This window comes from Lissotriton vulgaris, chromosome 6, assembly GCF_964263255.1.
Source record: "Lissotriton vulgaris chromosome 6, aLisVul1.2, whole genome shotgun sequence".
Taxonomy (NCBI): Eukaryota; Metazoa; Chordata; class Amphibia; order Caudata; family Salamandridae; genus Lissotriton; species Lissotriton vulgaris.
Genome location: NC_141694.1, coordinates 1,522,803,329 through 1,522,817,783, shown reverse-complemented (window position 1 = coordinate 1,522,817,783; position 14,455 = coordinate 1,522,803,329). Strand labels below are relative to the sequence as shown.

Here is a 14,455-nt window from a genome sequence, read left to right as displayed (position 1 = left end):
AAACAATTCTTTGTAATTGCTTTCTGTAGTGCCAAGGATGGTGTATTTCGCAAATATCGTGGTCCACGAACATCGGAAGAGCTTCAAAACTACATTATGTTGAAAAAATGGGAAGGAGTTGAGCCAATAACTGGATGGAAATCTCCATCGTCCATCACGTAAGACAATTCTAAATTAATGCATATGTTTTGTATTGACTTAATTATTTGAGGACTCAAATGATGATTAAATGACTGTATTGATAGCGAATAAAACCACCATTTCAATTAAGATTATCACATATCCACAACAAGTTAAATAACACTTGTAAAAACATTACAACATGAATTATTTTTCATAGTGGACAAAATAACAGAAGCAATGTTTCTGTTTGAAAAACTTAGACTGCTGCATTAGGTTTTGAACATCCCGTAAGTAAAGTTCACCAATGTATTGCTCATAATAGTACTGCCCGCTGCATCAGTGATGCTTTTCCAGTCTATTTAGTTATTTGTCTGATATTTTATTAACTTTTATGTGCATTGTCATCTGCTCATTTGTTATTGTTCTAATACTAATAGTTGTTTTCGAATTGCACCTTAACCTTTACACACATTTGAATAAAATTACTGAGATAGATCTGCAATGTGGTGGACCTAAATTACAGATCTGGGCATAGATAGGTCATTAGTGCCCATTATTGTAGAACTTGACACCGAATCCTGTGTATGGGTGGAAATTTCATCTAATGGTAGCTTGTTGCCTAATCTTCCCATGTTCCTTGGAATAAAGCAAGGGTGTATCGCATTTTAGCACCCCTGCTGTTTTGTTTATATAATTTTGATTGACCATGATTTCTGAACAACAATAATAATTTTCCACCAAAATTAGACCAACATCCCAGGTGAAGTCTAACTTATGTAGATTTCATAGTACCTAAACCTATAGCCCTGCAGAGATTATTTACCAACTTTGACAACTATACTAATTCCAATTTTCTTCAGATAAAGCTTTCAAAAACTAAAATGGTGGTTTTGATCTCAAACTATTATAATCAGATATGTAACTACCTAGACTTGGTTATGTTTAACAGATTAAAGAGATTCACTCATCTGAAAGAACTGCCAGTCAAATGTCACAGTGTAACTGATTTCTTATTTTACATTATAGAACCACTATTTCTTAGGCACTCACACTTCTTTCTGAGGCACTCATACTTCTTTCAACCGAAACTGACTGGTTAATTGTAGTTGGAATGGCAGTATTTGTTGGCTGGACCGTTAAGAGGCCCAGGCAGCTGGAAACTCCTAGATAGGCCCCAGAATATAGCGAATTTTAAATTACCATTTATTTGAGTGCAAACAGAATTGCTCTTCCAATCTAAGTTAAAACATATTAATTAAAATAAGGTAACCCAGTGTTAGAATAAAGGAGAGATAGGCCTTAAAACAGTGAAAAACAACTTCAGCAGTCTTTTACTGTCAGAACATGTAAAGCATAAGCACACATGTCCTACTTTTTAAATTCCATGCACCCTGCCCGGTGAGCCTTAGGGCTTACCTTACGGGCAGTGGTGTAGCTAGACCTACTGCCATCTGGGGCAGGTAAGGGGGGCGGACGATGGACAAGTTGTTCCGGGGGTGGGGGGCTGGCAGTCGATCGGGAACTTGTTCTTGGGGGCGAGGGATGGTGGTAGTCAACAAACATGACTTGCTCAACTCTGCCACCCCCATAAACAGTGCAGCCCTGGGCAGACAGCCCCCCTGCCACCCCTCCACCCAGCTACACCACTGCTTACAGGTGACATTTAGGCATTAAAATATACAGGTTTATTTTGACAAGTAGAAATGGCAGTTTAAAAGTACACTGCAGACTCCAGTCATAGGACTGAGACATGTTTTGCAAGGCTAATTTAGTGGGTGGCATAGAACGTGCTGCAGCCCACTTATAGCATTTAATTCACAGTCCCTGGTTACCAACAGTACAATTTACTATGTAATCACATGTAAAATAAATGCGGCAAATAGATTTAGGCCAATTTTATCATGTTTTAAAGAGAGAGCACAAGCACTTTACCACTGCATAGCAGCACAAATGTGCAGAATCCTAAAAGCCAATAAAAACGAGTTCTGCAATGGAAGACAAAAGGAGGAAAACATCTTGGTGACCATGCAGAAAGGGTCAGGTCTAGCACAGAGGCATTAATTAATTATCCAGTGAGGGAGAAGATGTCTTTGCTGACAAGTTTATATTGTCAAAGCGCTACTGGCACAGAAAGTAAAGCTAAATATGCACACACAAGAAGGGGCTGCAGTGTGTGTGGCACATTAGTGAGAAGCACTGCTAACCCATAGGCTACAGTTATAATTAGCATTTGAGGCACACTATGGTCTCGAGGGAAAACAACTTAAACCATAATTAAATAATAGCACTAATGGTTGCATAAAACAGGCTCTCTGCACTGACAGACATAAAATCAAGTTAACTCTTTGAGAAAGGTTCGCAGATTGTGATCTATAAAATTAGGGAATGTTCAAACTGCCATGAGGTAAAAAGTAAATAACAACTACTTTAATCAGAACGAAGCATGGAGATGGCTTACAGAAATGTATAAAATGCTGAGAAGGTCCTGATATCCAAATCCTCCGAAATCTAGCAAAAAGTTCATTGAAAGCAACGGAGTCCTTTGTTGATGTTGACGATTCTCCAGACTACAGGGACATGGGAAATTCTAACAGTTGTCAAAATGTAGTTATATTCCAAATAAATAAAGAACCAAATCAATGCTTGTGAACCTCCAGTTTAGTTCAGAGAAAGAGGTTCACCCACCACACAACAGGTGCCACAAATCCACAGCACATCAGAATCATTCTAAAACTGAACCCAATCCCAGGGGAATTTGAGTGTAAAAGGGTAGAAAGCTAACACCAGATAACAAATTAATAAATATCAAATTTTTTAAAGTTACTTAATAACAAACATTTAAAAGAATTTTAAAAGTCAAAAATCAACAAAAAGGTTCAAACAGTTTCTAAAATATAAAATATTAATTTCAATCCTAAAAACATCGAAATATCTGCATTTTAAATGGGAGCAACATTTACAATTCCAACCAAAATCCCACAAATGGTGGGGAAATTACATATATCTGGGAAGAGGTTAGAATTACTATCATAACTCTAGTTCAAGAAACCTTAGGGAATGTGCATATAATTGGGAATGGAGACATATTTGCCATTTCATCTCCAGTCCTACAAACATTGGGGTACGTGCGTATAAATGGAGAGCATGTTTACTATTCTAACAACTTTCATAACAAACATTGGGATACATGTATATATTCGGCTTGCCAAACCCAGTGTCATTAACATTGGGGTAAGTGCGTATATTTTGGGATGTCAAATGTATTGCTCTAAGTCTAGCCCCATTAACGGCAAGGAAAGTGCATGTACTTGGGTGTGTTAAATTTACCATTCTAACATCAGTTGAACTCCAGTATTACAATTATTTGGGATAGTGCAAACATTTGGGGGTATAAAATGTCCTATTATAACTCCAATCCTACTTACACTGGCCATAGTGCTAACATTTGGGAGTGTCGTATTTAATATTCCCACTCCAGAATAATGAACATTGGTGAAAGGACATATAATGAGGGAGGAAGAGCATATTTACTATTTTAAGTCCAGGCTACAAATTTTGGGGCTTATTAGGATTGCGGATTTTCCGCATCCTCTGGGCCGGCGGAAGCCACCGCCGGCCCAGAGGATGCAGAAAATCCGCAGCGGACCCACCAAAGACCCACCGCCACATGAGGATGGCTGGTGGGTCCTAATTTCCGTCCGCAGCTTTTCCGCCGCGGCTGGCTTACAACCGCAGTGGAAAAGCACTAATATGGTGACGGTGTCTTTCAGACACCGTCAGCCAGATTAGGATGGGCTCAGATACATGCTTTTCCGCGGCGGCTTTTCCGCCGTGGAAAAGCATGTGTAACTTCACTGCGGGGGCCCGTTGTGGGGCCCCCTAGGTGGGGGGTGCACATGGGGGGTACCTATGGTACCCCCCTGCACTTGTATGCAGAAAGAGGCAGGCACCGCGCGGTGCCTGCCACTTTCCACATACAAATGCAATGCGTGCATTTTTAACATTGCTGCGGGTGCAGCTTGAAGCCGCACCCCCCGCAATGTTAAAAATAGAGGATGTGACCGTCAGGGTGGCGGTTACATCCTAATTGCACAGGAGGGAACTCCGCATGCCATGCGGAGGTTCCCTCCTGCTCTGGGGTCGCGGACGGACGCAAGTCCGTCCGCAATCCTAATGGGCTCCTTTGTGTGAAGTGCATATATTGGAGTTTGGTTTAAAATGTATTAGTCTACTTCCAGTCCTTCAAAAGTTGGGAATAGTGCATATATTTGTAGTGATATCACTTATTTGTAAAATTCAATTACACAAACAATATATAAAACATATTTTACATTACTAAATTTACTAAAACTTTCCAATCATTGTAGTGTTCCACAAATACAATTAATACCATAAAGACCAATACTAATAAAAATACATTCACCAAAATATTATATTGTCTTAAACTATTAAAAAAAGAATTTAAAAAGTCTATATCTAAAACTACATAAGTAAATATGATTACCTTTTATGTTGTAACACACTAATTTTAAAAAGTCACAATTAGTAATATTGCATTTTAAATACAACTTTCTAACAATTACAAAAGTATTTTCAGGTTTCTTATATGCTATATTATTTTGTAATACATGAATTACTTTTTAATTAGGAAACACCAACAACATTATTTAAACATTTCTAATTAATTTTTAATACACTTTAAAAAGTTAAAGAACATTTTATGCAAAATTTTCCATTGAGTTAATAATAATATTTTGACCCAAGATCGCCAATAAAACCCAATACTCCAGTAAAAAATGTATTAGCAAATAATTAAAAATGTATACAATTGCAAAAAAACAATTACATAATATATTACTTATTTTAGAATACTAATTCTCTTCTCACAATAAAAAACAAAACTCCTGAACAAAATAATTGCATGTTTTGTAAAGTCAGTACAATATTTAAAACTATTTATAAATAATTACAAATTAGCCTAATTAATATCAACCTCAGTTAACATACAAAATACATATTATTAATAACACTCACCACTCAATAACCCAATAAACCTCAGTACTCAAAGAAATTATACATAGAAATATAGATTTATAAAATGTTTGAATATTAATTTACAACAAAAAATGCTAAACAAACAATGTAAACTAAATCCTTACAAACAATTTATATTAACCACTTCAATTATTTAATAATCAATATTTTTACGCTCAAAATTATATATATATATATTTTTTAAATATATACTTACTCACAAAACTTCTTCCCTCAATAGTTTTGTAGGTATGATATTTTAACTTTGATATTAAGGTAAACAAATGTTTTCGAGTCAATATTCAGGAGATATGCTTGCTTGCACTTCAAAGAGGTATTGTCTCTTTCAATTATTGTTGGTGCTATGTCAAAGCATTTTGAAAGTCTGCTCAGTCAAAGTGTTCTGGTAGATGCTATTTTTGTCAAATATTGTTTGCTTGTTGTGCCAGTGAAGAAAAATTTGATTTAATGCAACCTACTGGCAATCTGGTTTTACCCATTAACATAATGTAATGTGCTCTCAAAAGAAAAAAAAGTGCCCATCCACTTGCATCATGAAACTAAGTAGGACCACCACTTAACCCCTTCCAGGCTCATGACGAGCTGGGCTCGTCATGGTGTAGCCTCCTCGCACGCTGATGACGAGCCCAGCTCGTCATGGAGCATGGGTTTTTAAAAATCTCAGCATAGAAGGAGAATTCAACTAGCACGGATGTGGTTAAAATATGGCAGTCATTTGTGCCCGTGTCAGAATTTTCCATGATCCTTTATGTGCCATTGCATACTGTGATGCAGCCACACCACACAAGATTGGTGGCACCCTATGATGTAATCTTCTTTCAACTATCACTCAAACATTTTTCAATAGAATACAGTCTATTACTTCTGTACCATTATATGCTGGTTAGACGGTGGGCTGGTTGCAACAGTAAAGACTTTCAGACATGTGGATGAGTGAATCAGCAGTTCTTGATTGAAACCAACTCAGATAAAACATTAGTAATACTTTTTTTCATGAGTGAGCACAAATGGTTGGTAATTCTCTATACCTCCCCTCCTCCACAAAAGAACACAGTCCCACCTTCAGGAAATTCAGAATGTGACAGTTTGCATAAGCCCAGTGGGACTGCAAAAGGCGCTGACTCAGGGGTCAATACCAGCAATCCAACAACCAATATCTGGTCACCAGGAATTGCCAATACAGGAGACCTTAGCACAGATCCAGTCTTTAATTTTTCTGGTAAAACTATGGGACATACTGTGAATTCTTTACTATCTAAAGGGTTATCATTTGTGAATGATGACAGCCTTTTTTAGAACAATTAGACTTTGATATTTTCTGAATCATGAACACAAGGCCAATATTAATACTCAATACAACATCTCTGGATTACATCCAACATCTACATTTACACTGATGCTTGAACAGGTAGGGCCTGAGGTTTGCATATTCGAGAATATTGTGTATCAAAAACTAAAATCAGCCACCTGGTATATAACCCATACCCCATATAAATTAGGGGTGGAGTAAATAAAAGCCCTAACAACATTGAGTCAAGAGAAAATAGCTACCATTATAAATTGTGGTAAGGGAGGAGGAAAAGTCATCCTAGAAAACTAATGACTGAACTCTTACATAATCAGGCTCATTACTCACCGGTTCTCTCAGACCCCACCTCTAGAGTAAAAAGTAACATTAAATAACTTAAGATGAGGGCTCTTGAGGATGGTGATATTTGTGAGAAGGAACATGAATATATCAATGTGAACCATCCGAAAATGGCAAGTATATATGGAAATTCCAACCTACACAAAAATTAAACCAAAGACCTTTTTGCCCCATAGCTACTATCAAAATATGTGGATGCGTTTCTCCATCCCTATGTACCACAAATTACATCATACATTCAAGACACAAAGGATATGATTACATCTGATGAAGGTCTTGTGTACAACAGTGACCAACAAATCTTGGTTACTCTAGACATGGAATCACTATATAGTAATATCCCCCAACATGAAGCGATTGAGACGTTTAGTTGGTTTATGAGAGAACATAATGTACAAGACCCACACATGTTCCTTATAGAATGTCTATATGTGATCCTGAAAGAAAACACCTTTGAATTTGGGGGAGATTCCAATAAACTGATCAAAAGAGTAAACCATGTAAAGATGAAATGTTGCATAAGGAAACGTCCTTTGCCACGTTGCTAGGCAATGACTCCTTCCCTCCTCCGGAGTTTAAACAGACCCAAATACCTGGAAAGGGTTAAGTAAAATCCCTCTGGTACACGTAGGAGGAAGTCGTCACAACGTCAGGGGGTGGGTCTTAAACTTCCTCCAGTTGAATTGAGCTTCGTCTGTATCAGGCAAAGGCTGGGAAGACTTGCAGGTAAATCCAAAAGAAATACTTGTCATCGGTCGGTAGGCTGAACAAATCCTTTGTCGCCAAATGTAAAGATGAAATGATGCATAGGGAAATTTGCACTTAATGAATTAAGCGTTTATTTGTAGAGACAGGTTCTAATACAGCAGCCCACAACCGACAGCTGCAGAGTCTTCGTCGTAACTGCCTAGAAAACAGTTGAAGGCAGTAACGACGAAGACATGACAGCGAGAGGACATTTAAGCAATAACAGAGCGCGCAGATGCGCTTGAGATACATTTAAAGGTAAACGCACAAGTGACAAGTTGCTCTTAAAGAGAAAGAGCAACTTACAACCTTAACAAACCCCCACTGTAGCCAATATATATGGCTAGATTTGAGCAGACGTTTATTCATAATATGGTGGCGCCTTTTTATTTTTCGAATCTGTAACCCATTGGGTACAATTCATTGATGATATATTTGGAATGAAAAAGCAGACAATCTAGAGGTATTTTTACTGTGGTTGAATTTATGTGATCTGAATATGAAGTTCACAGCACATGTAAGTAGACAACAAATCGAATTTTATGACATTTTTATAAAAAATAATAATGGCGAACTGGAAGTGGACTTGTATGTAAAAAACACAGCCAGAAATATGCTTCTTCATTTTGAGAGTTTCCATCAAAGGGCCCAAAGTTCCTACTGAGATCCATGTAAGCTCAGTAGGAACTGTACTAACCCCTCAAATTTGATCTAAGAGCCAGCGATATGAAAGAGAAGCTCAATCTTGGTGGAGAAATCTATTATACATAATTACAAATGTAACACTTGTAAAGCATGTGACCAGCCTAAAGAAACAGAATCTATAACCTTAAAAAAGCATACAGTTTAGTTAAATAGCTTCACCAACTGCTAAACCAAAAATATAGTCTATCTGATGTTATGCCCATATGGGCAAGGCTATGTGTGAGAAATATCTTGAACCTAGCAACCCGACTTACAGAACTTTGTTCAGCCATGCATACTCAAAAAATAACAGCTCCATTAGTGAAACACTACCTTGAGTAACAACACCTACCTGAGGAAATATGATTGAGAGTTCTTGAAAAGATGTATACCAAAGAAGGATGTGATCCTACAGAGATACACAAAAGAAGGGAGGTATTTTGGATTTTTACCCTTGACACCCATAAACATGGGTTAAATAATGACATCCCATGGGAGAATGCCATTCGATACAATGAAGGTTAATATGTATTTCATTGTGAATAGGAACTCCACCCCCCACAATGCAACTATATTTCATTTTCCAGCTTAACAATAAGGGCACAGAGTATTTTATCCATCATACTTGTCCAACCATGCAATTTTTTAAGATAAGGAAGTCGACGTAACTCACCTGCCCGGGTTAGAGATTACCAATTATGCTGATTGCAGATATGAGGTCTCTTCATCGTACGCAGGGTTCATTGGTGGCCGCCTACCGGTAGCCAATGTTGAAATAAGGAAGTCGACCACTTTTGGTAACAGGAACAAGTCCTTTATTGGCAACCACCAGAGGACAGAGGCAGACAACTGATCACATAATGGTTTCCCCAGTACAACTATTACAGAGTTCTGGTGATGTACCTCACATTCTCTTGGATGCCTCATCAGTACTTAGACTCCTGCACAGGCGCCAGGTATGAGGGCTCGTGGGACTTGAACCAATGATATGATTGTAATGTCCTTCTGCTGTCCTTCTGCTGTTTACTGTGTATTTGTAAAGCGCTCTGATACCTACGGGTTAAACTAGCACTATATAAAACGTTAAAAGTAAAAATAAACCCACAGCTAAGTCCATGGAACTCAAAGGGCTACAGCCTCTCCCCCCCCCCCCCCCCTCCCCCAACTCGTGTATGTCAGCCTGGCTGAAACAGCTTGGACACACACAAAGGCACACCAGAGTACTATCAGAGGTCTTTAAAAGACCTTTACTTGTTAACAAGGCTTTGATGTTTTTCACACCTCGGTGTGAATTAGGCGGCCTCCGCCTTGAGCACCCTCAATCAGCCCAAGCCAGGAACTGCACTCTGGCAGAATCTGCGACCCCCTTCCCAGGACTCCACGACCCCCCTGGGGGTCGCGCCCCACAGATTGAAGACCTCTGACTTAGAGGGATAATTACAACACAATTCATGTATGGAAAAGCTCTAGAAAGCATGATCTACTCATGACATTGATATAACACTTAAACATAACATATTGCCATGAGTTTAACAGTCTGTTCTCCATACGTATTCTGAACATAGTCTGTTACATCTTTCTGTGGATAGCACATTAAAAAGGGATGGCGGTAGACCGAATGTTTTCCAGTGAATGAAGAGGAGGACCTCAGATGACATTGGGCATTTTTTTCATGGTGTTTACGGTGTGCACAAATAGTATTTAAGCTAGCATCATAGCGAATAAAAGGCATTATTAGTTGGCGCCGCACTCACCCCCATTTGGACATTTTGTTATGTTTCGGATGATACCAGTGAGTCTCTTTATATGTATTTAGATGCACACATTAGTTACCATTACCAATGTCATTATGACTGCTAGGTAATGGAGGTGGCTACTTTATTGCTTACATTTTTATCTTATGAGTCTTCAACATTAGAATGAAACAACTGACGAGATCGCTCTACACTCGGCGCAATTTAAAAATTGGCTGTGGTAAGCGTAGTTCAGTCCTAAGGCAATTAGGTCTGTACCCTGGGCTGATGAAGTATTAGTACAGCAGTTACTATTATTATTTTCATTTCATAACTTTGATCTCCAGAAGGAAATAGCGTATTTCAAGCGCCTCATGCTATGAAAACTCAATGAGAGGTACAGGTTGCACAGTCAGATATATTTGTATGTATTGAAGTTGCTATATAGAAAATGACATATGCACCACTTACGTGTCATTCCCCCTCTCTTTTCAGTATAATAATCCTTGCCATAGGGTGAACACCTATTTTTACAAATATCATACGGAGAAACCGTAACTTGGTATGGCGGATCAGTTTTAATCATGCTCATCTCTTAAATTCGGTTATTTGGAAAGTTCCCAGTGACACTTCATTTTTTTGTTTGAATATCTTTTATTGCATTTTCTTTTTTCTTTTGGCATATACACAAATATGAATAAATTCCATAATCATGGCGCAGTATAGTCATTACATGTCTTATCAATTGTACAGACACATTAATGGATATAATTAAGAGACATTATAATAAAAGCAAAATAATGTTTATATCATGACAAGGCCATTAGCTATGGTTGCGTAGTGACTAAAGGAAAAATCATAAATCAACAACAGCAGTTCACTGAATAAACCAATCGTTTCCTAACTTCTCATCAGAGGAATGGTTAGGTTGGGGCATCGACTATATTATATCCGTAGTACTGTGCAAAAGCAGGTGTGCCATCTATGTAGTGTATATTCAAATCTTTTGTCCAAAACTAGAAACTATGAACAACAACCTGGGATTGTAGTGATTAAAGACTGGGTAAAGTTAAAACCATGAATGTGTGGTTCAGACGGGACAGTCATGAGCGGGCATGTGTGGTACTGTGTCTGTAGAGGGGGCTGTTGGATACGAAAAGCAGCAGGTGTAATGAGGAAGGGGGGGAGAGGACAGGAAAGCAAACCTAGAGCTCCAATCTGGAGCCTACAGGGGTGAGAGGCCTGCATGTAGGGAAGGGGTTGGAGGAGTGGGGGGGGGAATTTGGGGAGGGAAGGAGGGGGGAGGGGGGCACATTCGGGTCAGCGGTCTATAATGCACCTGGGTCTAGATGATACCTTTCTGCAGGCACACTCGGTGGTAAGCAGTCAAGGCGTTGTTCCAGTCTTGCGCTATGGGATACATGTGTAGTCCCGCCATCTCCTCTCCGTGTGGAGCTACACTCTCCGCCCTTTCCCAGTTATCAAATGAATTACACCAGTGTATGGCTTGTGGGGGTGCACTATTTTTCCAGCGCTTGGTGATAAGGCATTTCGCTGTTATCAGTCCCAGGTCCCAGAATCTAGTCTGTACCTTTGTCCGTGCCGTCCTTTTGAATAGGCCCAATAGGCATGCTTCCCAGGTGTGTGGCAAGCCACCCCCCGTCGCCGCTGCCAAAGAGGCCGACACTAATTTCCAGTAATCATTCAGAAGAGGGCACATCCAGAGCATGTCTAGAAGTTGCGCATCCACAAGTCCGCATCTGGGACATGCTGATGAGTCTAGGCCAAAGTATCGGTTGATTTTATCCGGGGATAAGTAGGCACGGTGCACAATATAATACTGTTTAATCTTGAAACGGGAGTTGCGCTGAACATTAGTCGCCCCGGCCAGCACCATCACCCATTCTTTATCGGTCCAGGCGTGGCCTCTATCTACAGTCCATTTGTCTCGTAGGCGTTGTGATGAAAATTGTGTGTGCGTGTGCAGTGCTAGGGCAAGCCAAAGCACTATGTGGGAACCATTTCCCATCACATGCAAGTACTGAATCAGTAAGTGAGCCGGCAGTTCCACTGTTAGGTCACCCCAGGCTTGTGTTAGCAGGTGGATAAGTGTTGCATGCATCAGAAATTGTCAAGGAGGCAGTCCTGTGTTGGCTGCCAGGGACTCAAACGAGAGTAGAGTGCCTTCTGCAAAAAAGTCCCCCAAATTTTTTAAATCAGCGTTCGTCCTACTGCCTAGCGCTGTCTCCGTGAGCATGCCTCCCTCCCCAGGTGTCCCAAACAGTGGTAAATTAGGGGAATATGGTGTGACAGAAGTTGTAAGTTTTAGGCTTCTCATATAGCACTTCCTCGCCACCGCAAGGTGCAGCTGATCTGGGCAGCGCTCCTTAGCTAAAGGGTGAAACAGCGCGTGTATCTGCGCCACCCCAGTGACACTTCATAAGAACTATTTTTCCAACTCTTCATTGAAGCAACGGAGCCGGGTGAATAATAAGAGTAATAAGTAATAAGGAGGTCATTTTATCATACACGCATTATAAATTAATATCCATATTTCTGGAAATATGGTTACCCCTGTTTAATATTTTGCTGCATCATTTATGCAATGTACCAATCCTGACCAATAAGGAAATAGTATGGTGAGGTCTTTATCATTTTATTTATTGATATACATCTTTCTCAAATCAAGGGGACACAAGAAACATTTTCTAACGTCCTTGGCATCATTCTGTTGGATTGTTATTAACCTGACACTTGATGTGTAGGTAAAGGTGTTGGAGTGTGTCTATTTACTTTTCTCTGTTGTGTTTGTTTTATCTCCCAATACACATTAGCATGTTGAGCACATTGACACGTTGTGAGCACTGGCCCCCGCTGGTATGGTACACTATGGTGACTATAAGGGAGATGTTTTGTTGATTTCACTGATGATACTTTGGGGAAAGAGCCAGGACCATAGTTAATAGCTACACGGGCATCAATTCTATATGCTTGATCAAATGTATATTCCAACCCCAAGAAATATGGCTCTCCTGATTTAGGCCTGTGAGCCGTAATGCGCGTGGAGATCCCCTGAGTGTATCATTCATTCCAGTTGTATCATATTTATCAATCATTGACGGTATCAGATTATTGGGAATTTCTGGCATATATTTGATGATGATCTACATATACATGACAACAAAGGTTTGAAAGATTATCTTCTAGACCAGAACCTGAGTATGTTTTCCCTGTTCTGAAACAATATTGTTCACTCCCGCAGAGGAATGAGTTGTTCTCATTATGTTTCATAGCAGCATAGTTGGTTAGCACTAAGAGGGCTTTGTGGGTCAACAGAGGCACTATAAGCGTTTTTACATTTCACAGCATGTAAAGCAATTTGAAATCAAATCATGGCTGAGCTAAAAGAGATTAGCCAGACAAGTGGGCAGAGGGCTTGGGGCCACAAGCATCATTGTAAGATTTTGCGATTCCTTATTTGCGATTTTTAGGGAATCGCAAATAAGGAATCACAAAATGGGATGCATGATTTTATTCGCCTAATATTTGCTATTCGGTAAAAATCGCAATTTTTACCGAATCGCAAATATTATGCAAATTCCTAATTGCGATTTCGCAAATCCCATTGATTCCTATGGGCCAAAAGGCCCATAGGTGTCAATGGGAAGGCATTTACAAATTGCAAATTTGAAAATGATATTCACAATTTGTTAATGCATTCCAAGGGTGCAGAGGGGGGTCCAAAGGACCCCCCCCTGCACCCCTGAAATGTATTTTAAAGTGAATGTTTCACACACACATGTCCTAAGGACATGTGTGTCTGTAACATGAAAGTTTAAAAAATGCATTTTTGAGCATTTTCATAACTTTTCGCAAATTACCACGAGTTTCAAACTCGTGGTAATTTGCACCCCCTAATAGCTAATTTGCAATTTGAAAAACAATCATGCATTGCTTTTAAGGAATCGCAAATATGCGATTCCTTAAAAGCAATCGCATTTTTGGAAATCGCTAAAAATAGCAAATTTCACAAAAATGTATGATGCATCCCAAAAACTTATTTAGGAATCGCAAACGGACGAATAACCGATTCGCACCGTTTGCACTTCCTAAATAGGTTGATGTATGTGGCCCTTGATGTTTGTAAGATAAGTGAACACACAATAGTAGAACTGATCCAAAGACTTTTTTTTCAGAATACATTTGTAGTTAGAGGAAACTCCTATAAACTGAAGGCACCACCATTTTGAGTTTAGAGTGAAAAAATTTACATTTGAACAAAAATGGTAGACCAAGGCAATGAACCCATAGAAAAATACTCTTCAACTGCTTTGTGACCCTATGTTTTGACTTTCTCCTTGCCTTAAAAACTCTCCATTGGGAGCACGGAGTAATAAAACAGGAGCAGGAAATAACAGAAAATGTAGCTTCAGTAATGGATTGGAAATATCAAGTAATAACAGTT

The 14,455-nt window shown here is 39.2% G+C and overlaps 1 protein-coding gene across 2 annotated transcripts in view; it reads left to right on the top strand.

Moving 5' to 3' along the window:
• The window catches only part of TMX4 (thioredoxin related transmembrane protein 4), a 378,667-nt gene that overhangs the window by 147,217 nt on the left and 216,995 nt on the right, over positions 1 to 14,455 (top strand). For both annotated transcript variants that reach the window (XM_086927695.1, XM_086927694.1), the window contains exon 4: positions 30 to 158. In XM_086927695.1, coding sequence (XP_086783821.1) covers positions 30 to 158 — 129 coding nt within the window. The remainder of the gene's footprint in view (positions 1 to 29; positions 159 to 14,455) is intronic.